This window comes from Xiphias gladius, chromosome 8, assembly GCF_016859285.1.
Source record: "Xiphias gladius isolate SHS-SW01 ecotype Sanya breed wild chromosome 8, ASM1685928v1, whole genome shotgun sequence".
In the NCBI taxonomy this organism is placed as follows: Eukaryota; Metazoa; Chordata; class Actinopteri; order Istiophoriformes; family Xiphiidae; genus Xiphias; species Xiphias gladius.
In genome coordinates this window covers 95,437-117,989 of record NC_053407.1, presented here as the reverse complement: position 1 = coordinate 117,989, position 22,553 = coordinate 95,437, and the positions used below count along the sequence as shown (strand labels likewise).

The 22,553-nt window shown below is 42.4% G+C and overlaps 1 protein-coding gene across 1 annotated transcript in view; it reads left to right on the top strand.

Moving 5' to 3' along the window:
* The window catches only part of ntrk3a (neurotrophic tyrosine kinase, receptor, type 3a), a 223,015-nt gene that overhangs the window by 162,353 nt on the left and 38,109 nt on the right, over positions 1-22,553 (top strand). Inside the window, exon 13 of the mRNA XM_040133118.1 lies at positions 15,027-15,215. Within this exon, the coding sequence (XP_039989052.1) occupies positions 15,027-15,215 (189 nt within the window). The remainder of the gene's footprint in view (positions 1-15,026; positions 15,216-22,553) is intronic.

Below are 22,553 nucleotides of genomic sequence, written 5' to 3'. Positions count from 1 at the left end.
AGTGTGACAAACAGAGCAGAGCTAATGTTAGCTAGACCAAGGCCTTGTTCAGATCAACGTTAGCCCCCTCAGTCATTGAAAGGCTCTTGTGTGGGCAGTGGGAGTGCCGACACAAAGGGCTTCAGCCGAAAAAACACAGTGCGATGTCATCTGGCAAGGCAAAGTGCTGGCCAATCTAAAACGCGTACGTGATTATGGTAATTTTGCTATTTGCCTCACCATTTTCTTGTGGGAAGGATAAAATGATTGTCACTATGATAACTTCCCAGATTTGCAAGAAACTTCCTCACAGCATTCTAAAACTCACATCTGATCAGCGTTCATACTTCAGCATCTTTCTAGTCAAATTTTCACCCAATGTCTAGAAAACTGGCAAAAGAAAAGGCAAATGAATGTGTGTTTCCTTCCACTACTGCTGTGTGAATATGACTTTACTGGCTGATTGAGATAAGCGGTTGGTGGAGCTGATTCTCCACTCGCTGCCATTAAACCAGTGCAGAAGAAGAGGATGCAGTGAGATGAGGTCGTTAAAAGAGCTGCAGTCGAAGCTCAGAGAATGGACAACCATGTGGAGAACTTGATGGGAATCTGACGTTCCTGTTGGTTTCATGTGTTAATGTGAGGAAGGTTCCAGTCTCCTCATCGCTCCACACAGAGCGGATGGTACAGGTGGATGATAACACACTTACTGGTCCCTCAACCAACACAAACCCGTGCATTTTGTAAACTCTTTGCTGTTTCTAGTAACAGTCAGTCAGTGAGGGAGGAACTCATCAAGCCACTGTGTCAGCCAGCAGCACCCAAGCAGTGTAATTGTTTCTTGTTTGTTGTTTTCTCTTGTCTGTCTATACGGCACTGCTTTGCTGTCAGCCTCTGTGACATCCTCCTCCTGCCTCCGACACCCCCCTTCCCCAAAGCCCCGAGCAGCAAACCAATTACACAAGAGAGAGGGAGAGAGAGGGAGAGAGGAGGGCTGGGTGTGGGACAGGTTGGTGCTCCACGCTCTCCGCTGAGAAGGCCCTGCCTGCCTGTATCGTTTAACATCACAGAGACAGAGCAACACACAGAGAGAGTGGGTAGCATAGGGAGACAGAGAGGAAATAGCACGAGTGCAGACAGGGACAGGGAGAGAGGAGCGAGCAAGGTAGAATCATTGAAGGGGGATCAGAGAGAGTGAGTAAGCACTGAGGCAAAAAGGTTCAGAAAGGCTGTGAGTCTGCTGGGAGCTCAGGCCTCTCAGCTCCAGGGACACTGGGAGGTGTTAAAGGTGAAGTAATTATAAGCCATCATTTAGCAACGGTGTACAGAGCCCGACTCTGGACACATGACGTGCTCTCAATTTACATATTCAACCATCCCCTGTGTAAGCGTGTGTATTCCTGCACTGCTATCTTAGTGGGAACCAATTTAAGTTTTGGACCTTCCGAGTGGGGACATGTTTTTGAAGTGAAGTCATTCTTTAGTACCCAGTTACACCAATAGGTGGCACAGGGAAATTATCTCACACTTTTGGTGACATAGTTACTACTTGCAGATTGTACAGTGGCTAATGTTGGCTGTGGCTACCTTTGTTTCCGGCAAAATGGATACAAAGAGGAAAGCTTTTTCCGCCTTGTCAAAACTAACTCACCGCATTGTCCATTTTGTAGCTGTTCTGGAGTTTTCAATCGTATCACAAACAACAAGAGTTGTAGCATGAGTTTGAATATGTTGAATCTGCTTTCAGTGTCCATCCAGATACTCCATCTACACCTGCTACTCTGCTGATGTCAGCTTTCTGCAGGTTGAATCTCACCTGGTGGCACTGTAGAGCCAGTGTTTGCCATTGTTTAAGAGGCAGCCTCCATCAGATAGGCTGGGCTGCAGAATGTATTCTTTGTAGTCCATCAATGCCTTAATTCTGTTCCACATGCTATGGGATCTGTTGTTCTCAAAGCATCCCTGGATGCACTGCTTAGATTTGCACTCAACCCCTTTGATGCTTCTCTTGAGGTTTCTTGGAGCTTCACTGTAGGCCTGTTTATCTCCCGACCTAAAAGTTTTACAATGCTCCCTGAGCAGTGTCTGCATTGTGTTGTTAATCCACAGCTTTTGGTTTGGAAAAAGATTGTTTGTGCAAAAGTTCCTGCAGCGGCTTCAGAAAAGTTTTCAAACCCTTTACTTTTTGCACAGTTTATTGTGTTGTTGATTTAATTGTCAATAGATAAAATTTACATTTTTACGCATCAATCTACACTCATTAACCCATGATGACAAAGTGAAAATGTGCTTCTCTCATTTAAAAGAGCATTTTGACCCTTTGCTGTGGCACTCCAGACTGTGGTCAGGTGCATCCTGTTTGCTTTAATTATTTGTGAGATGTGTCTAGAGCCTGATTGGAGTCTACCTGTGGCTAGTTGAACTGACAAAACATAGTTTAGAAAGACACACACCTGTGTATATAACATCCCGCAATTCACACTGCATGTCAGGACAAAAATCAAGTCATGGAGTCCAAGCAACTTTCTGTAGACCTCTGTGATAAAATTATGGCCAGGCATTGATCAGGGTGAGTGTACAAAACCATTTCTAAAGCTTTGAGTGCTCACAGGAGCACAGAGGCCTGAATACTTGTGAAATGGAAAAAGTTTGGAACCACCATGACTCTTCCTAGAGTTGGCCATCTGGCCAAACTGAGTAACCAGGCAGGAAGGGCCTTGGCCAGGGAGGTGACCAAGAACCCAGTGGTCACACTAACAGAGCTTTACAAGTCTGAAGGACTCAGAGTATGAGGAAAAAAATTGAACCCTTTGAGCAGAACTCCAAGCACTATGTCTGGTGAACGGCAGGCAATGCTCATCACCTGGCTAATACCATCCCTAGAGCGAAGTATGGTGGTGGCAGCATTGTGGGGGGCTTCTCAGGGACAGGGACACTGGTCAGAACTGAGGGAAGATGAATGCAGCAAAATACAGAGAGGTCCTTAAAGAAAACCTGCTCCAGAGTGCACGTGACCTAAGATAAGGGTGATGGTTCACCTTTTAACACGACAATGACCCGAAGCATACGGCCAAGACATCGCTGGAGTGGCTTCAGGACAAGTCTCTGACTGTCCGTGAGTGGCCCAGTCAAAAACCAGACTTAAAACACATAGAACATCTGTGGAGAGACCTGAAGATGGCAGTTCAGACACTTCCCATCCAGTCTGACGGAGCTTGAGAGGATCTGCCAGGAAGAATGGGATAAACTACCCAAATCCGGGTGTGCAAAGCTTGTAGAGACTTATCCAAGAAAACCTGAAGCTGTAACTGCTTCCAAGAGGCTTCTACAAAGTACTGAATGAAGGGTCTGAATACTTTTGTAAATGAGAGATTTCAGTTTTTGAATTTCAATAAATTTGTAAAAAATTCTAGACACGTTTTTATTTTGTCATTATGGGTTACTGAGGGTAGATTAGCAAAAAATGTCAATTTTATCCATTTACAATTAAATCAACAACACAACTAAGTGTGCAAAGTGTGAGGGGCTCTGTCTTTACTGTCAACAGTTCTGCAGCATGAAGGTTGCTTTCCCAGTCCATACCTGTATAGTTTTGATGGCTGGTCAAAACTATACATGGCTGGTGCACATGCACGAATTGTTCGCTGGGGTCAGAGTTAAAGAGACGTGGCCTGAAAGTCATAAGTGCGTAGATGGTGCGGCTTTAAATGCTCCTGGTATGTTTGTGTCGACTTGATCTCGAATGCTGTTCTCTATATCTTTCATGGAATTTAGGCATGACTGACTTGAGGTCTGTGAGACTGATGTCCCCTGCTACGATGACGAAAATGACAAATGAGTCCTCTCCGTTCTCTCTGCCCTCTGCACAGAGCAGTCGGATAGCTTGATGGTAGTATAAGGAACAGAGCAGCTCAGCCAGGTTTTCTGTGGAAATCAGCTGTTCACGTTGTGTGAAGTAATGGAGTAATGGAGGTGGAGGTGGCGAGTAAGAGACTTGGCAGTGCTGGTCTGTAAGGGTTCGCCTTTAGCCTGGCTTGTAGCCCTGCTCTCTTCCCCTGCTTCTGCTTCCTTTGTCTCCATTGTCTGCGCCGCCTTGCCGGGGGGGGGGGGGGGTGGTAGCTCCAAGGCTCTGTGTAATAAATCCAATATTAAAAAGCGCGGTCAACTTGTTTACCCCCGGTATAAAGTAGCTGTGATCGCTGGTATTGTATGTTCACCACTGCACCTCCAATGAAAAACCAAGACATAAAACAACGAGACTCTTAGGTTAGAACTAGGTCCGGGCTAAGGTCAAGTGAAGGTCAGGCACGTTGAACTGGTTGTTAGAGCACGTAGACTGTGAAGCCTCTTCACTAGCAAACTAATGCAAATACTGTGTGTGTGTGTGTGTGTGTGTGTGTGTGTGTGTGTGTGTGTGTGTGTGTGTGTGTGTGTGTGTGTGTGTGTGTGTGTGTGTGTGTGTGTGTGTGACATGTTTATGTGTCACAGATGCTAATGGCCCAAATACCTCACACCAGGCTAGAGAACAAATCCCACACACACTGGTAAATGGAGGTGACTGTTGCTCTTTGATGGATGTTTGGAGTCACTCCTCTGCCTGATTTACATCCTTTGAGAGCATGTGAGAGAGTGAAGGAGAGGGCTTACTAGAGACAACAGGAGGGAGAGAGTGAGTAGATAAGCTTTCACACTCTCAGGTGGCGTCATATTGTTTCTGTGTGCGCGTGTGTCTGTCAGCGGAGTGATTTACAGGTTTTGGGCAGACAATGACAAAAGGCTGAGAGGTTGGCGAGAGATGGAGGAGAGCTGCCACAGTAATCATACAGCTCTGAAGGAAAAGCATCATTTATATTGACTGTGTTGGTGCTGCTGTCAGTGCCTTTCAGATTGTGTAAAAAGACTAATGGTTTCAGTCACACACACTCTGAGTCAGTGCTGTTCTGATCGAATCATCATGGCCTTTATCAGATCACTTACACATGTATTAGTCTTTTTTAAGGTTTTGTAACTGTCGTTTTTGCTGAAGAGTCAGTCACAGGGTAATGTCACCTTACAATAAACGAAACAATTCCCCTCTTACAGCAACATCTTATTAATTTACTACATACAATCTCTTCTTCTCTCTTGTTTCCAGGGGTTAGTCATTTTATCAATTTTCATTCTTCTCACAAACACTGACTAGTCCTGCACTGAAAGACGCACATACATACCCAGGAAAATACACAACTCATACGCATGTTTAAAGTAATAGCGTGTTTACAGGCCACTTTACTCTTCAGAAACTGAAAGCTTTCTGATACTATGTATCAATGAAAGCTTAAGCTTGAAACCTTATAGTGCTTCGTGAGAAATCTTAGAAATCTTGTTTCAACAATGTAAATGTAAGATGCATTTAAATCTCCGTGTAAATGATATGAATTTACAATCTCATCGATATGTGGAGAGCAAATAGACACTTTGCTATGCTCTGCTCCTCATGCAAGACTGTTTAATAGGTCACACTGTGGACAGCACCTGATGCTGAAATGAGGTCTAATAAACCTACCAGATAATAAAACCTCTCCATTTAATTAAACAATATGGTATCTCTTTGATTTAAACTCTATTGAAAACACAGTTCTTTTGTTACAAGGTAGACACTGTTGCCCTTCGCTCTCCATTCCCCTTCATCGTCCATGGTTTTTACTGGTAGAAAAGCTGCTGGCTTTGATTGTAGACCAGGTTAAATGCAGATATAATCAGTCTAATCCATCAGACAGACTGGGTTCCTGCAAGGGACGGGATTTCCACTAAATCCAAGTTTTATAAATTGTTTCAAGTCAAAAAAAAAAAAAGCACATTAAACATCGAAACATATACTGCAGCTGCAAACCCGTGCTGCGTTTCTGATCCCTGGCCTAATGTATATTGTGTGATCAGCTGTAATGAAGCAGGACATACCATTCGTGTTGATGCAAAGATTGATTTAACTTTGTTTATACAAAATCCATAAAAAGAGAAGCAAACAGGCATCACTTTGTAATTTTAAACACATTACAAGTTGTAACTGTTCACAACTAGTCAATTGTAAGACCTTTGCAGCCGTGTCATGCAGTCGCCAAGCTCCTTCCAAAAATCTGGCAGTTTTGAGTTGGCCTTGATAAGGAACTAACTGTTAATTGTTCGTGTTCTTATAAATTCTGCAAAGTAATATGTCAGATTTCAGTTATTTCAAGAGATAATTTGATAACATTATTCACCCCGTTACTTGCCTTGAATATTTCCCAGTCAAACGTATCCTGATTAGCCCATGCAATACCCCAGAATGCAGCGTGATGCGCTCCCAAGCCCCACGGCATGAACAAAAGCAGTTTGGCCCCTTCTTTGTGAAGCACGCTGATGCGAGGACGTTTAGTTTGGTTTGAGAAGACTAACTGGGAAACATCTCGCATGCTCCAGTGCTCAGAATTAGCAGAGCGACACTAACAACTGATCAGATGATTTATGTTGGTAATAAAGTCTGACTGACTGCTCTGTGAGCCAGTGAGAAGCAGGTATTGATACTGGAGGCCTATTAGATTAATGTGAGTAATAAAGCGTGATTGAAAGACTGTGGCGCCAATTGGGCACTAAGGAAAATGGAAAGGGTGGTTGTGTTGTAAACTACGGCATAAATCACTATGACCTAAGAACCTAGGAACATTTTATTTTTTATTGTGCAAGTGGATTCCCTGGTAGTTCCAATAAGCCATTAGGGTCTCTGTGTTCCAGTAAAATAGCATGTAATTGGGCACGGATGCCCTTGAAGAGTTCATTTTTAATGCCTACTGCATCACTGCAACACAGTCGCAGATTGTGCAACTTTCATTCAACCACACAAGCAACTATATCGTTTTAGAAGCTTGGGGTTTGTGCTCCAGCAGTATTTACTGTGTATTCAGTCATTGTTAAGGAATCATATCCTGTTGTTATGATGATAACAATATTAGGTTTTGTAGTTTGGTGTTCATATTCATCAGAGCTCCCCTGTCAATATAAGGCATTTTTTTATTGTTATGACAACAAAGTAAGGCATGTCAGAAAATTCCAAATTTGAATGAAATCTTATGCTGTCTGTTATCTGTATTTACATGTGCAAAAGTCTTGAGATGGTTCCAGTTGTGTGGGCGAAATTGCCAGGGAAATTGTTCTGTCACATTCAGGTTCCGTCACTTACTGCAAACCCCGAGTCTGAACCCTGGATTTGACTTAAACGCTCACAGCCATGATTGAAGTTACTGGAGTCATAAACATAAAATAGCTCCGAGGGGAGGAAGCCTGAATGGACCTGGGGTGGGATGAAAGAATATGGATAACAAACATTTGTTCTCCAACTTGGTCAACGGGAAAGCGACACAGTCTTTTGGCATATCAATGTCATATAGTTAGCTGTACACTGCATTAGTACCAGGATGCGACAAAAAACCAGGGGACCTGGAGAGATTCACTGCAGCAGCGGGACTTCTGGCTGTCAGAATGCATGCTGCTTAGGCGGTGGGATCTACAGCTATGACTGTAAACTAGAAAGGCAGCAGTGACATGTCTGTTGGCCGTCAGAGACCAGTACGCTTTATTCCCAGTTCCTCAGCGCGTCTGCCCATTGGTCCACTCACACCATTCGACCTCTGACCTCTGTGCTCTGTGAAAACTGTCTACTCACAATTTCCATCCTCCTCTCTTTTCCTCCCCCATTATTCCCTCACGTCTCTGTGTCAGTCACTCTGTGTCTCTGTGTCCTTGCTGATCCATTACCAGCTGACCGTTCAGCCTACATGTCAGCTTGTGTGACACTTGGCTTGAATATTAGCATAGGTTGTCAGGTAACTGACAAAGGTCACAGGTCTGATCCCCGCAGCAGCCAATGTGTCCATCAACACTCGGACATGTGTTTTTTTTTTCTCAAGTGTCTGCCAAGAAACGTTGAGCCCAACCTGGTCACCGAGAGTCCCTGTGGATGCGGGAGTTGCTACAAACCTGAGCTGGAAATGAGCATGGCAAGTTTGCATATTTGATGTCAGAGAGGTGTTGATCTGTAATAAGAGACACTAACACAGCCTGCAGGATGAGGCACTGTAACTCTTCTGTTTGAACTCACTGACAGATCGAAACTACAAATCTGAAATGGTACTTTTCTGTTTTGTTTTTTTCTTTTTGTTTGAGCTCCACTCATAAGAAGTCTGAGAGAAACCCACCAATTCACTTGACATTCTGTCCAGACAAATAAAGTAATTGATCGATTGATTGATTGATTGAATCAATCAATCAATCAATCTATCAGCTTCAACTATGTTGACAAAAACCTTTTGGACTTCTTGTCATAAATGAACCAAAACTGTTCTCCGTCCCCGCTTGAACGAGCTGTTACTGACACTGAGTGATCGTCTGTACGGTCAATAAGGTGAAAACCAAAAGAGAAAGCACAAATTAAACCACCATTATTGACCTATTGATTTAAATGTTTCCATGTTTGATTATCAACAAGACCCGTTACACTTTTACTCTCAATGGATCTAAAGATTAAAGTCGCCCGTTTCTTGAAACGATCCCAGTGTTTAAAGCTGATCTGTTTTTAAAGCACGGTAGTGCCGAATAATGCGAAAAGGGTTTTAATGCAAGTTTTTCAAAATGTGGCTATAAATTCGGGTATTTTGGACTGAGAATCACATAAAATTCTTACATTTGAGCAAACCTGACACCTCCACTGGGTTTGTCATAATCAAAGTGTGAGGCTTCTCAGATTTGACGTGTACATGCATGAGATTTACTGAGCAGATTCACATGCCCAAGTTGGATAGACCTGGTTTATGTACTTATAAATTTTTTTAGATTTATTTTTACTTTAATGACTCCATGACCTTTCCTCACCCTCAGGCTAAGGTTTTTACTTTAGCCAGACTACTACTAATGACTTTATATATTGTAAATACATATATATATATATATATATATATATATATACATAAATAAATTAAAGAAAGTTTGCCACGAAACAAAAAATACAATAGTAGAATGGTTCATTGTAATTTTGATGATGTGATCTTGAGCGAGCTTCACTGAACCTGTCAAAGCTGAAGATTCCAACAATTCCTGCTGTGGTTTCAATCTGGCTTTTTGTTCTGAAAACCTACGTCCCTCCTCATTTGTTCTGGTGCCAACTAAGGAGGAAAATGCACTGATTCGCATCCTGGAGTAGGGATGTGGTTAGCTCCGCCTTGGATAAAGACTCCACCTTCACCATCACTGCGATTTAACTGAAAGAAACCGATTTTGGCCTGAAATGTTGCTGTTATAGATGCTTCTATGACTGAATGCTTGTTCTTTTTCTATTCAAGCTTAGAGGAGAAATCTCTCTGCGTGTAATTGTAGCCACTATTATAAATCCTGTAACTGTAAATCAGTACCCATAAAACTGACTCTCTTGTCATTACAATTAGTCACCCTACCGCTTTCCTTCCTCTGCATCTCATTCCGTACTCTTATTCGTGCTCTTTTAGGAAGTTTTTGATTTCCTTTTTTCTTCTCTTGTCATGTCCTCCTGCCCCCATCTCCATCAAAGTCCTCCCTCCCCCACCACCACCTCATTGCCCAAAATTCCTCCTTGTTTTCTGTCATCTGTGAAGGTTGATTGTGTCAGTCGTACTAACAGCAGGCAGATGCGTTTGCTTCCACTGGAGAATACTGACGACTCCACATCAGCACTTCTCAGCTTGGTCGACACACAACAGCGGACTCCCTGGTCTTATATGTATACACACTCTATAGAGTATATATACACACGTGTGTGTATATATGTGTATATATATATATATATATATATATATATATATATATATATATATATATGTATATATATATGCTCTGCTCTGCAAACCAAGAGAAAAGGTAGGACCATTACATTGCAGTCCAAGATGCACTGCATATGTGAGTAGATTCTGATACCGAAATCTGATTAAAATATATTGGCTGTTATTCATTTTTAACAGAAATACATAACACAAACAAAGATTTGCAAAGGAAGCCCTTGAACTTGATTATCATATACTGTAATTGTGACAGAGATATGTACTGAGGAGGACGTTTTATAGACAATCTTATATTTTATATATATATATATATATATATGATATATAATATAGATGTTGCTTCCATCATAACAGGACCAAAGTGACCCATGAACATAATGGGGAGAATAAATTGTTGGTGGACCTGGGAGCGGTTCAGCACAGGTCACGTTGCTTTGGCCCTCTCCTGGCTCCTTTCTATGGAGTTAAAAGCGTATGTCCCCACCATAACTGGTGTGAGGCTTCAAGTGGATCTGAGACTGAAAGTCCCTGTCGTTTGTGTGAGCTCTGTGACGGGCCTGCAGCCTGTGCGCACTGTTTACCTGCCTTTTGTGGCCTCTTGTGAGTTCCGCTCCCAGTGGACTGCACCATGTGGACCTGCTGCTCTGCTATATACTGTACACCGCTCCTCTTTAGCGCTGCTCCTGACCTGTGAAAATTGAAAATGAAATCCACATTTTAATCAGAATATCTTCGTATAAAAAAAAATTTAAAAAATCATACAGTACATGCAGACGTGGTCGGTTTGGAAAGAAATGACAGCTATGGGAAAGGTATTTTGTGCACACTATTAATGCAACAAACACACACATCCATCATATACATTATGATGCAATTGGCTATCCTGCATTCTGTAAAAATAAAAGCATTTGAAAGTCCATGTAAAATTGTGCCATGCACTAACTTGACTCAAAATCGCATATATTTTTGGTTTGAAACTGATACTCATTAGTCAAGGTTGCGTTTGCATCTTTTGTTTAAAAATTGATGTGTGAGAACATTAACTTTTAAATTAAAACAGAAAACATACATCAAAATATTATTGTTCATTATTATTATTATCATTATTATTGTTACTACTATTACTAAAGAGTCAGGCAGTCTGTATGTAGCCTGTGAGGCAAAAACCTGGTCCCAGTACGTCCATCTAACACTCGCTGCGGCATACGTTCATAATTGAAGGTGACAGAGATGAATTTATTGGCAGTTTTATCGACTCCTCTCTTCTCTCATCTGGATTTTGGTAGCTGGAAAGTCAGAGGACACTCTGGAGAAACTCAAGTGCGTTAATAAAACTCAGCTGAAAGTAGGGGCTACAAAATAATGGACTTTTCAAAAATGAGGAGATCATGTCCACGACATACCACGGTAAAGATTCTGCCCTTTGCATACATTTCTTTCCAGAATATTAAGATGCAGACACGGTGTCCTTACAGTCTAACACAGGAAAGGTTGTGCACAGAACACTATAATAGACTAGTTTCCATTCAAGGTTTGTTCCAATTTATTCTAATCAAGCGCCACTGTTTCCTACAATATTCTCAATAGTCTGCATTTCTCTGATTTCCATTTCTCCATTTCTGGTCTGTTAGATCCAACAGCATCCGGACCTCAGGTGTGTGATCCAACGGGAAAAGAGTAGGCAACGAGATGTGTCTGAAAGCAAATAGGCTACTATGTAAATGGTCATTTTAACCATCCAGGATGCCAGGTTCTTCAGTGTAAAAAAATCTGCTGTAAGTCAAATAAAAATACGGGAAAGACACACAAGGAGTAAAATGTTCAGGTCTAACTAGATCAACATGTTAACGTTAGCATTTCGACGTTGATAGAGTCGTGCCAGTTGAATGCTGGTGTTAAACGCTAGTCAGCTGATGTGCAGTTGACGATGAGCTCGTTGTGTTCGGCGACGTGTTGGGACTTCGTGAGATGTTCATTGGGATTTCTGTGAGAGACTGACACCTGCTGTCTGCTCTTTCTCCGCCTCGACTGTGTCTGAGGTAAACGCTCAGAGGGCGGTGTGAGTTTAGAAACACATAATTCACTAAAATCAAACACCAGACTTAACAAGGCATTGGGGCCAGTTTTATGGTTTCAGTTTGATTCCAGATGATATATTATATTACAGTCTGTTTCACAGTTAGCTTCTCCAACTCCACCTGGAACAACTGGGTTGTATTTTTTAGGTCATTTAACACAGTACAAGAACGAGCATTTAGCGGTTTAGTTTTGAAGCACACAGTCGGACCCTTCTTGGAAGATCAGGAACTACTGAGAAACCCTTTGTGCTTAGAAAGGTGAGCATCACGTGTAGAAAATACAAGCAGGAGAATGAAAACAAGAACCCTCAGGGCGTCCCCGGAACCCGGTTAAGGCGCATACCACATATTTGCAGAATCTCCAGCACGACTCCTGACCTGGGGGGGGGCCTTTAACTGCATGTCATAGCCTCCTCTCTCCCCCCAAATTCCCTGTATGTATCTCAAATAACAATAAAATAACAATCTTAACAAACAAACAGAAAACAAACAGGGAAGCCTCTTGAGAAATTAGAAATCCTGCTCCAACATGACAGCTCGTCCATGCTATGTATCCCTGTGATTCAGGACATTTATTTACTGACATGAGAGTTCACATGATATTCGAGGTGTTTGGTTATAACTGTGTGCTTTAAAAGTGCAGTGCTTTGTTTGAGAGCAGGTCCTTTTGTCTCATGAATAGGTGTGTGATGAGTTTTTTTTTTTTTTTTGCAGTTATAGTACTCGAGCATGCTGCTTTTTACACACAGCGATTTATTATGTGTGTGTTTGGTGGAGCCATGCACCTGTGGAAATCCGCTTTGTTAATCCCTCTCCACCGGTCCTCTAAACTATGGCTCTGCTTCTGAAGCTCCTCCTTTGCCTTTGAACCTCATCCTCTGCATCTCAAACAACCGATGTACCTCTAAATGCCGATCTCAACCTGTGCAGCATTCAGTCTACGTCATCACATCGTCTTTTCACCGTTTTTGCCATGATTCCTGTTGATAAGATAAAAAAAAACTCACACAACTTCATTGCTGAGGCCTGGAGAGGCAGTACATGCACTGATCAGAATGAACGCCAAAACTATGAGAGTAAAACCCGGGCTGCATAAAAGCCTCCTGTGTCGCCGCCTCAAACTTCTGACACATTTTCTGCTTGCACCTCATACTTTTGTCTTAAGCGTTTTTTTTGCTTTCTTCAAAACGTAACCCCTCCTCTTGCTCCCCCCAAAAAACCACTCATATGCTGTTCCAGATATTTTGATCAGTAGTGTCAAATGCAGCACTGATATAAAGGAGTACTGAACACTCACTGAAGTCCACTCAGAATGTTGTGTGCTGCAGGATCCGCTATCTGCAGATGGTATTTACCAAATGGGATATTGTTTTCCAGAATATCTAGAGTTGTTCAGACATTTCTTTCTCTGAGACTGTTCTCCTGTAAAAAAAACGAGCCCATAGGTCAAGCAGCTTATTACGACCCATAGTTATGTTGTGTTGTTAGGCGACCTCTAGTTGCTGTAGTAATTATGACCGGAGCAAGGGAAGAAGTCAGGTGACGTAGCATAAAGAGCGACAAAGTCTGGAGTGAATTCATGGGTTGACAAAACACAGGACTTTCACACGGAGACACTGTTTGTTTCCCGTTTGAAACCGATAGTTTCATTGTGTCTTTTATCTATGATTGTTCCACGATCTAAACTGCATATCTATTATCGTAACCATGGTGACGGAGATCCTCTAACCTCATGGAAATACTCATTTTAACCAAAACTACGATCATCAACCAAACTGTTTTTGTGCCTAAATCTAACCAAACCGTGGCTGTTCTGTAAGCTTGACCTCGTGATCATAAATGTAACCGTGACCACGAAGGTCCGGTATGCCTGTTTCAGGAGACTTGGATGACTTGGAGGTTGGGAAGCGTTGGGTCCACTTAGTTTTTCTTTAGCAGCAGTGAAATGACGGCCTGTTTAAAGTAGACCGAATCATCCATCCTGCATTTTATGATTAATCCATGTACTGTCATGAAGTGTCTTATTGTACTAGTGAACTGGAACATATTTTCCCTAGGAGGGGCTGCCCTGGATATGTGCATGCACGCGACAGCTTACATGCACGTTTGTATTAATTTTTAGGATAAACAAATGGCTGAATCTGAAACTTGCGTGGCAATAACATTGCAGCAGGATGAACAGTGTGATCCACTGTTGATGGAGGATATTTAAACTTGGAACAAACTGCTGCTTATGCTGACTTCTTCAAAACTGAGAAAAAAACTTAAACATACAGGCTCAAGTATGGGCTGATTACCACTTACAGCGTCCACCATGACTTAGTTTTTTGCTCTGTGAAATTCTGTTTCAACAAAATAAGAAAACGTTGGATTTACAGAATAAAAGCTGCCAGGCAGCATAAAAGCCAGTGTAAATTCTGCATAAATGTAGCCGTAGATTTACAGATAACGTGCAGCCTCGCTCTCACTACTGGACGCTGTGTTCCTTTTTTCCATAGACCCTATTATATAGTTTGCCCCCCCCCCCCAGGCCTAATGTTATTATATACCCAAATAAGTTTTCAGAGTGGAAGGAATACGTTTTGATATGGTCTGGATGACGTAATGGTATTTCTTATCTTGTGTTGCATTCTGATTAAAATTTGATTTTATTGTTAATGACACAAATATCTGGTGGGTTCTAAATATGATCAGGTTTAGTTGACTGGCTGATTGATGGAATACATGACTGACTACCCATCAGCTTTTGCTGAGTCTGACTGAATCACTAACTGCATTAGTGAGAGCATGATTTACTGAGTGGTTGAGTGGGATTGTGGCTATGTAGATGATTGGCTGACCAGCTGATTAACTAGCTCCTTGAATGCTGGTTTTCTGACTCATGATGCTGATTAACTGTAAGTCCTAAACTAAGATTATTTTTACTCTGCATCCTATTGCTCCCCTTCATAGTCTTTCCAGCCATCATTTTCAATCACAAAACAGGATTCACGTGAAGAAATTGTTGCCGAGTTATGGATAATTAGCTTGATACCTGCAAATCATTTTCCTCAAGTTCTTGCTTGTGTTTCACCTGCAGGTTTTCAGTCTGTGACTGACAGTAAAGTGATATTCATCCAGTCTATACTACTTCTTTCTGTCATTCTAGGACCAGTAGCAGTGATAAGTGGTGAGGAAGACTCTGCAAGCCCCCTTCATCATGTGAACCATGGGATTATCAGTCCCTGTACGCTGGACGCGGGGCCAGATGCTGTGGTGATTGGAATGACCAGGATCCCCGTCATTGAGAACCCACAGTACTTCAGACATGGACACAACTGTAACAAACCCACCACCTGTGAGTACATACATCTAGATGGACCCACACATGGAGCATGTGTTGTAATATTTAGTGTATTTACACATCATTTACAGTTTTTATTGATTTTTTTCCCCAAACAATTCTCAAAATGTATACACTTTCCGTTTATACAGGATGGGGAAAAAAATTATAAACCAGAGGGATGTTGTGATTGTGTCCCCTACTCCATGTATTTGGCAGTTTTTGCATTTAAAAGCAAGTCAAATGCAGTGCTTGTATCAGCTCTGGTGAATCAGAGCTCTGTGTCAATCTGTGTATTATGAGTGTCAAGTTTCATACCTTTCACCTGTGGTATAGGGGTGTTTTGGTAGGTGAATATATTGTGGCTGCCACCCCAACTTGACTCCATGAGTTATGAATACAGATAGATAACACCTGTGAACCCCCCACAGTGGTGAGGTAATTAAAGTTAAGCTTGTCTCATCATCTACTTCTGGATGACTCTTACTCTAGCTCAAGACTGCCATCTTTGTGTTTAATTGATTCCTATTAGTACTTACCTAGAAACTACTGTTTTAACTATGATTATCTGATTCCTCTCTATGAAGCTTGCAGATTATAGAAAGACAGCAAGGGTAGGTTCCCTGAGTCTGTTGTTAACAGACTGACTGTTATTGGGGGTGATTTTGAAGTTGGGTTTTGAAGCTCTGGCTGTTAGTCTACCATTAAAATTACTACCCAAACAGTCCATTGCAATGATGGATTATTACCAACATTTCAGGTTTGCTCACATTCAATTTGGTTTTGATAATCTGGATCTTGGTACCAGAAAACCCTAGCCCTAAGATCGATGATTGGCTTTGTGGTTTTACCATCAGATCTGCAATTGTATGCCTTGTGTAGAGAAGAGCCAAGCTGTCAACTGATCACCACCTGCTGGTTAGTGGATCAAATGGTGGGGGAGGCTGCTTGACAGAGCTGGTAAACCCAAACATGTGGTGAGGGTGGCCTGGGAATGCCTGGCTGACGCCCCTGTCAGCAAGGTCTTTAACTCCCACCTCCAGAAGAACTTCTCATGCATCCCGAATGAAGTTGGGGACATTAAAGCCGAGTTGGCCATGTTAAAGCCTTCATTTTGGAGGCAGCTGCCAGGAGTTGGAGTCACAAAGTCATAGGTGCCTGTCGTGGCAGCAACCTGAGAACCGGCTGGTGGACACCATCAAGATGAGGAAGGAGGCCTTTCAGGCATGGTTGGCCCAGGAGTCTCCTGAAAAAGCAGTTTGGTACCAGAATTTCAGAAGGACTGCAGCAGAAACATGCAAAAACCTGTGTGGAGGAGTTCAGAGAGGCTATGAAGAAAGACTTTTGGTTGGCCTCAAGGAAGTTCTGGCAAACCATCCAGTGAACCAGGAAGGGAAAGCAGGTCCAGGCTGTGTTTAACAGGAGAGGAGAACTGCTGACTCTGAATTGGGTTTTTATCGGGCGGTGGAAAGGCAGAGTTCAAAGACTCGCTCATATTACTGGCAGAGGTCTCTGAGGTAATTAGGAAGCTCCTCAGTGGCAAAGCAGGATGAGATTCGCCCTGAGATGCTTAAAGCTTTGGAGATTGTTGGTCTGTCTTGGCTGACACTCCAATTCAGTGTCGCTTGAAGGTTATATTTAAAAAGGGGGACTGCAGGGTGTTCTCCAATCATTGGGGTATCACACTGCTCAGCTTCCCTGGGTAAGCTTATGCCAGGGTGCTGGAGAGGAGGCTCCAACCGTTTTCGAACCTCAGATCCAGGAGGAGCAATGCAGCTTCCGACCTGGGCATGAAAGAATGGACCAACTCTTTACCCTTGCAAGATTACCGGAGGGGTCAAGGGAGTTTGCCCGGTCAGTCTACATGTGTCTTGTGGACTTTGTCCCTCGGGGGGTCTTGTGGAGGGCACTGTGGGAGTATGGGGTTCCGGGGCTGTTACTTTGAACCAGTTGGTCCTTATACAACTGGAGTGAGAGTTGAGTCTGTATTCTCGACAGGAAGTCAAACACGTTTCAAGGTGGTGTTGGCCTCGGCCATGGTTGTTCCTTGTCACCAACCCTGTTTGTAATCTTCATGAGAAAGGACAGTGTCAGGTTTGGGGACCTCAGAATCTCCTCGCTGCTTTTTGTAGACTACGTGGTTCTGTTGGCTTCATCAAACCGTGATCTCCAGCATCCACTATAGCTGAGTGTGAAGCAGCTGGGATGAGAGTCAACACCTCCCAGTGTGAAGCCATGGTTCACCCTGGGGGCCCAGACAACCAGAGGGAGCTGGAATAGAGCTGCTGCTCCTTCGCATCGAAAGGAGCCAGTTGAGGTGGTTCTGGCATCTGATCAGGATGGCTCCTTGGCACCTTCTATTAAAGCTTATTTCTAGGCATGTCTAACTGGCAGGAGACCCCTGCATAGACCCAGAATACACTACAGAGATTATATATCTCATCTGGCCTTGGAATGTCTCGGGACTCCCCAGGAGGAGCTGGAAAACATTGTGGGAAGAGGGGTTTCTAGACTACCTTGCTTAACTTGCTGCCACTGCGACCAACTCTGGATAAGTGGCATAAAAATGGATGGCTGAATGGATAATCCGGATAAACTTTGGCTACTTTACAACATGTCTCATTATCTGACTGACATGTCAGATTGATTGGCTGGATCATGGCTTTGCAAGATAGACACTGATATGGATTTCAGGATATTTTTAGGCAGTTATATGGTAAATCCCCTTTCCCAGAGGTTGGTAAACCCTGTATACATGTGTATGCACACATCTGCTACATCCAAATATGAGCACTTTCTCATTTTAACCGAAAAAAAAAAATGTTATTTTGCTAATATTTTGCCCCACGGGAGCTGTAGGAGCTGAAGTTAGTTACTTCTCTATCTTTTCTCTGTTTCTTGCTGTTTTTTGCCTTCTGTGCCTTGTATCCCTTTTTTTCTCTCTTTCTCTCTCTACCTCTGTTAATCCTGTAGTTTCCCCACCCCCTCTGTGTCTTTATTGAACACAGATAGTATTCTGCCACAGCAGCGGAGCAAATCGCTTCTTGCCTTTACAGCCACATAAATCTCTGCAAATCCCCCGGTAGGCAACACATACACCCGCGTGCATTCACAAACACAGACCGACTTCCCCTCTTCACCGCACACACACACACACACACCCACATATTGCTGATGCTGTTGCCAATGGCGATACTGATCCATCACAAGAGTCACCTTGTGTGATTATCACCAACAATATATTTCCACTGCTGCAGAGTGTGTGTGTGTGTGTGTCTCAACTATTTCTTCCTCTCGTGTCTGTGATCATAAACCAATCATCATCTTCATCATATGACCTCATGCACAACTCAGTAGTATGTACGCACACAAACGTACACACACAAACACAAACACACGCACATGCTTGTTTTAAATTAGTTGTAAGGACACTCATTGACATAATGACATAATTCCCTAGCCCCTTAGCCTAACCCCAACCCTCACCCTGACCCTAACCAGAACCTGATGCTAACCGGAACCCTAAAACCAAGTCTGAACCCTCAAACGGCCCTTGCAGGGTGTGAGGACCGGCCAAAATGTCCTCACAACGATTGTCCATACAACCACAAAAAGACACATGTGCATACACGAATAATAGAATTTCCCATTTCCTTTTTTATTTGTTTTTTACAGAGATTTGATTCTGCTTGTTAGTTCCATATTTCTCACATCGACATATGATCTCATATGTTGAGACAATAACCTTTTATGCTTGGTATGATTATTGTTTTATTTTTTATATTGTTGTTGAAATATCTTTTCCATAACTTAATGTCATCTCCAAATCACATCTTAGTGAGACCTTGTTCATTTAAACAGGATGGTGCTGTTATGCTTGAAATGAAGATGGAGGGTACATTGTTGAAAAGTCATGAGTGCTGGTAACTAAATGAGCTTATAGAAATACTGTATGTACAAGTTATCCAGGTAACATTACTTGCAGCTAGTCAGTAAAGCATTGGTTGACTTTAAATATTGGGCTCTTTCCATGAACTGGACGCAGATTGTTGCCATTGGGCAAACTTTTGGTAATTTTGTGGCCAAGTTCTCCTGAGGCACCTGTAGCATGCTGAGCTACGGGGTGGGATCAGAAAGTATACATCATCATACATTATGAGTGGGGTTGTTAGAGTCTGTGATAGTCATGACCAATCAACCCAGGACTCCACCCGTCAGGATGCACTGATACTTTGGGAATCTGTGAAGAGTTTTCCTTAGAGGAAACTCCCTGGTGGACACGGTGGAAATCCTACGGTCATCATGATTTCCGTGTGCAGTAGTGCACTATTTTTAGTTGCCATCAATGCTACAATGATCCATAAAATAACCATCTGCAGTTAAATACCACCATATTACAATAAAGAAAATGAAAGCAAAATTTTAAATGCAGCAATATTTTTGCATGCGTTATTTTTTTTCCTCTGAAATTATTTTTAATTTGTAATTGAGTCTAGGTTTGACTCTTTGATGTGCAAAAATGATTGCTGACCATCAGCTAACTAAAGAGTTGCTTCTTTATTTTTTTATTTTAACATGAAAGTGACCCTGGTAATGAGTCGCAAATAAATTAGGATTTTTGAAGACTCTTGTTTATCAGAGCCACACTATAAAGCTTTACCTTAACAGTCTCTACCAGATAATTTTGGTGATCGCAGCCAAACATCTGCCTGTATTGTAATTAAACATTAAAGATTATTTATAATGACAAGTTTGATGTTCACATAAGCATAGAAATTATTTTGCAAAAGTCTGGTGCTTGTCGCACAAAATTTAGCAGGCGGGTCTACTGTGCATAATTGTGGCCTGATAGTGACATTAACACTCCATTAGAGACTGGAGATGGAACAGATACCTGCTGCCTTCAGACGGCTGTAAAGAGAGGCATCAGAGTAAAGGAGAGGCCGTCAGTATACACTTCTCCCTCATTACTCTTGATTCTGTTGTGTATTAATATTTTCTTTTTCTCCGTGGTCATGTGTCAGCTGGGTGAAAAACATAGAATGGAAGCTGAACAAAACATGAAACAAGGGAGCTGTGTAATTTTAGCTAGGTTTATGGGGATGTGCCTTCACCAGATAAAGTGACCGAAATGTTATGGAACAAGAGTGTGCAGAACAGTTGACCTGCTCGTAGCGACCATGCCTCTCCTTCCGCTGGGGTGGACTGCGAGTCACCAAGATACCAAATCAGTGCAGCCTCAGGAAAGTACTAATTCACCAGCGTGAAACTGTGTTCCACACTTTTGCACAGACGAAAATATAAATCCCTTTGTCTCCAACTCTTCAAGAGCAATCCCTGAGTTGTCCAGTGTGGTGCTGTGATGGACTGCGGTTTGTAGGTGTGGAAATGTAAATCCTATCATGGACCAGCCAATTGCTATTGACAAAAAACAGTTTGGGCTCACAGGCTGGTTCATTTAACACCAAGAGGTCACTTATCAGGCTATCTATCTATCTATCTATCACCCGGGCTGAATGTCTCATACGGGACATTTCCATTCTGAAAGAAAAGCCCTCACTGTCCCTGTACTCTGCTGTCTTTATGTCACCGTACCAAGTTTTTATATGATCTGTATCATTTCTTTTTCCTCAGTTGGGTTTTGTGTTTTGTAATTCCAGCAAAAGCAGTTCGAGCCCTTGAATAATCTACCTTCAATTAAGACAATATTGGAAAAAGCTTCACATTAAAATCAGCAAAGCGTTACTGTACATTCCCATTACAATATTATCAGGCCATAAACTATACAGCTGTATTGTTACACATCCCCCCCTGGCGTTTTTGCACAATGATTCTTTTATTACCAGGCAATTGAAATAATTCCCATACAATCATTACTTGCTTATAATGCATTAAAATCAGCACTTTAAGTAAAGTGTTGTTGAAATGATTGAAAGGGCCTTTTCCAGTGCAGTTTACTCTCCTGTTCTCTCCTTCCTCAGAGCCGCTATAGCAACTATATGTATGCTCCTGAATGATGCGAGTCCCAGAGCTCATTACAGTCTCGCTAATTGCAGCCCAGTGGTGGAACGGTCAACTCATTCAGCTAACTCTTGTGTGTGTGTGGGTGTTTGAGGGTGAGTGTGTTCCCATGTGTGTCTCTGCTGCTCTACATGTATATACTGGCTTGTATGTGGCTTTTAGTAGATTTTACTGTAAGTGTGTGTGTGTGTGTGTGTGTGTGTGTGTGTGTGTGTGTGTGTGTGTGTGTGCATGCCCACCACCTGCTGTGCTAAAGCGATTCATTCATGCACACAGCAGTGCCAGCTCAAATACAGTACAGGCTAAAGCTGGAAAGACTCTGACAGAATGTTAAAAGTTAGAGGTCACGGCACAAAATCTTTAATTGAGAGCCGCTAGCAGTTTCAGGATCAGTTTCATGCACACCGTGTTGGGCTTGAGCCCATTACCACATCCAGTGAGCGAGACTCCCTCGGCAGCTCTTCATTCTGTCTCACAGGACTAACACAGATATACAGACCATCAGAAACATTTCCTGAGAATTCAAACTTGTCACTCCTCCATCCTGTGAGAAAGAAAAACAAGACAACAGGAGAGAAAACAAAATCCCACACCAGAAGAACTGGTGATAGAACTTCAGCATCTGTGTGTGAGTTACATGTAACAGTGCTAACTGTTGACAACTGACAAGCTGTCAGTGGATGACATTCAGTTCGACTGCTGAAACTTTGGTCTAAAGTGGGATGTCTTAACAAATATTAGTCAGATTAGCATGAAATGGTATCTGCTATTTATGGTCTCCAGAGTTTGAATCCTAATGAATATGACAAGTGCCCTGACCCTTGATCTAGAGCAACCATAAGGCGACAATTTTGCCATGTCCACATAGTTGATAGGTCCATGTTGACCTTTGTGCAGATGTCTGCAGTTCGCCCCACGGTCTGTGTCTGTTTGGATTACATCAAGCCCTTAACGGAAATCTTTTTTTTACATTATACACTGAAATTTAAAACAATAATGCCCTTCCAACATGTGTCAACAGTTTGTGTTTGTCCCTTTCCCGTGTCAATATGACAGTGCCCCCCGTGCACAAAGCCAGCTCCATAAAGTAATGGTTTTCCCAGTTTGGTGTGGAAGAACTTAACTGGCTGGCACAGACCGTTGACCTCAGCCCAATCAAACACCTCTGAACTGGATCAGAGACTGTCACTGATGCTCCTCTGGCTGGATGGAGGCAAAATCCTGTCGTAATAATCAGATTGAACTGTCATTTAATTCCAACTTCATTGATTCATTGTGTTCATGTTACCTGACTTCTTGGGAGAAGGATGTTTTTGGTTTTATTTTGCCGTA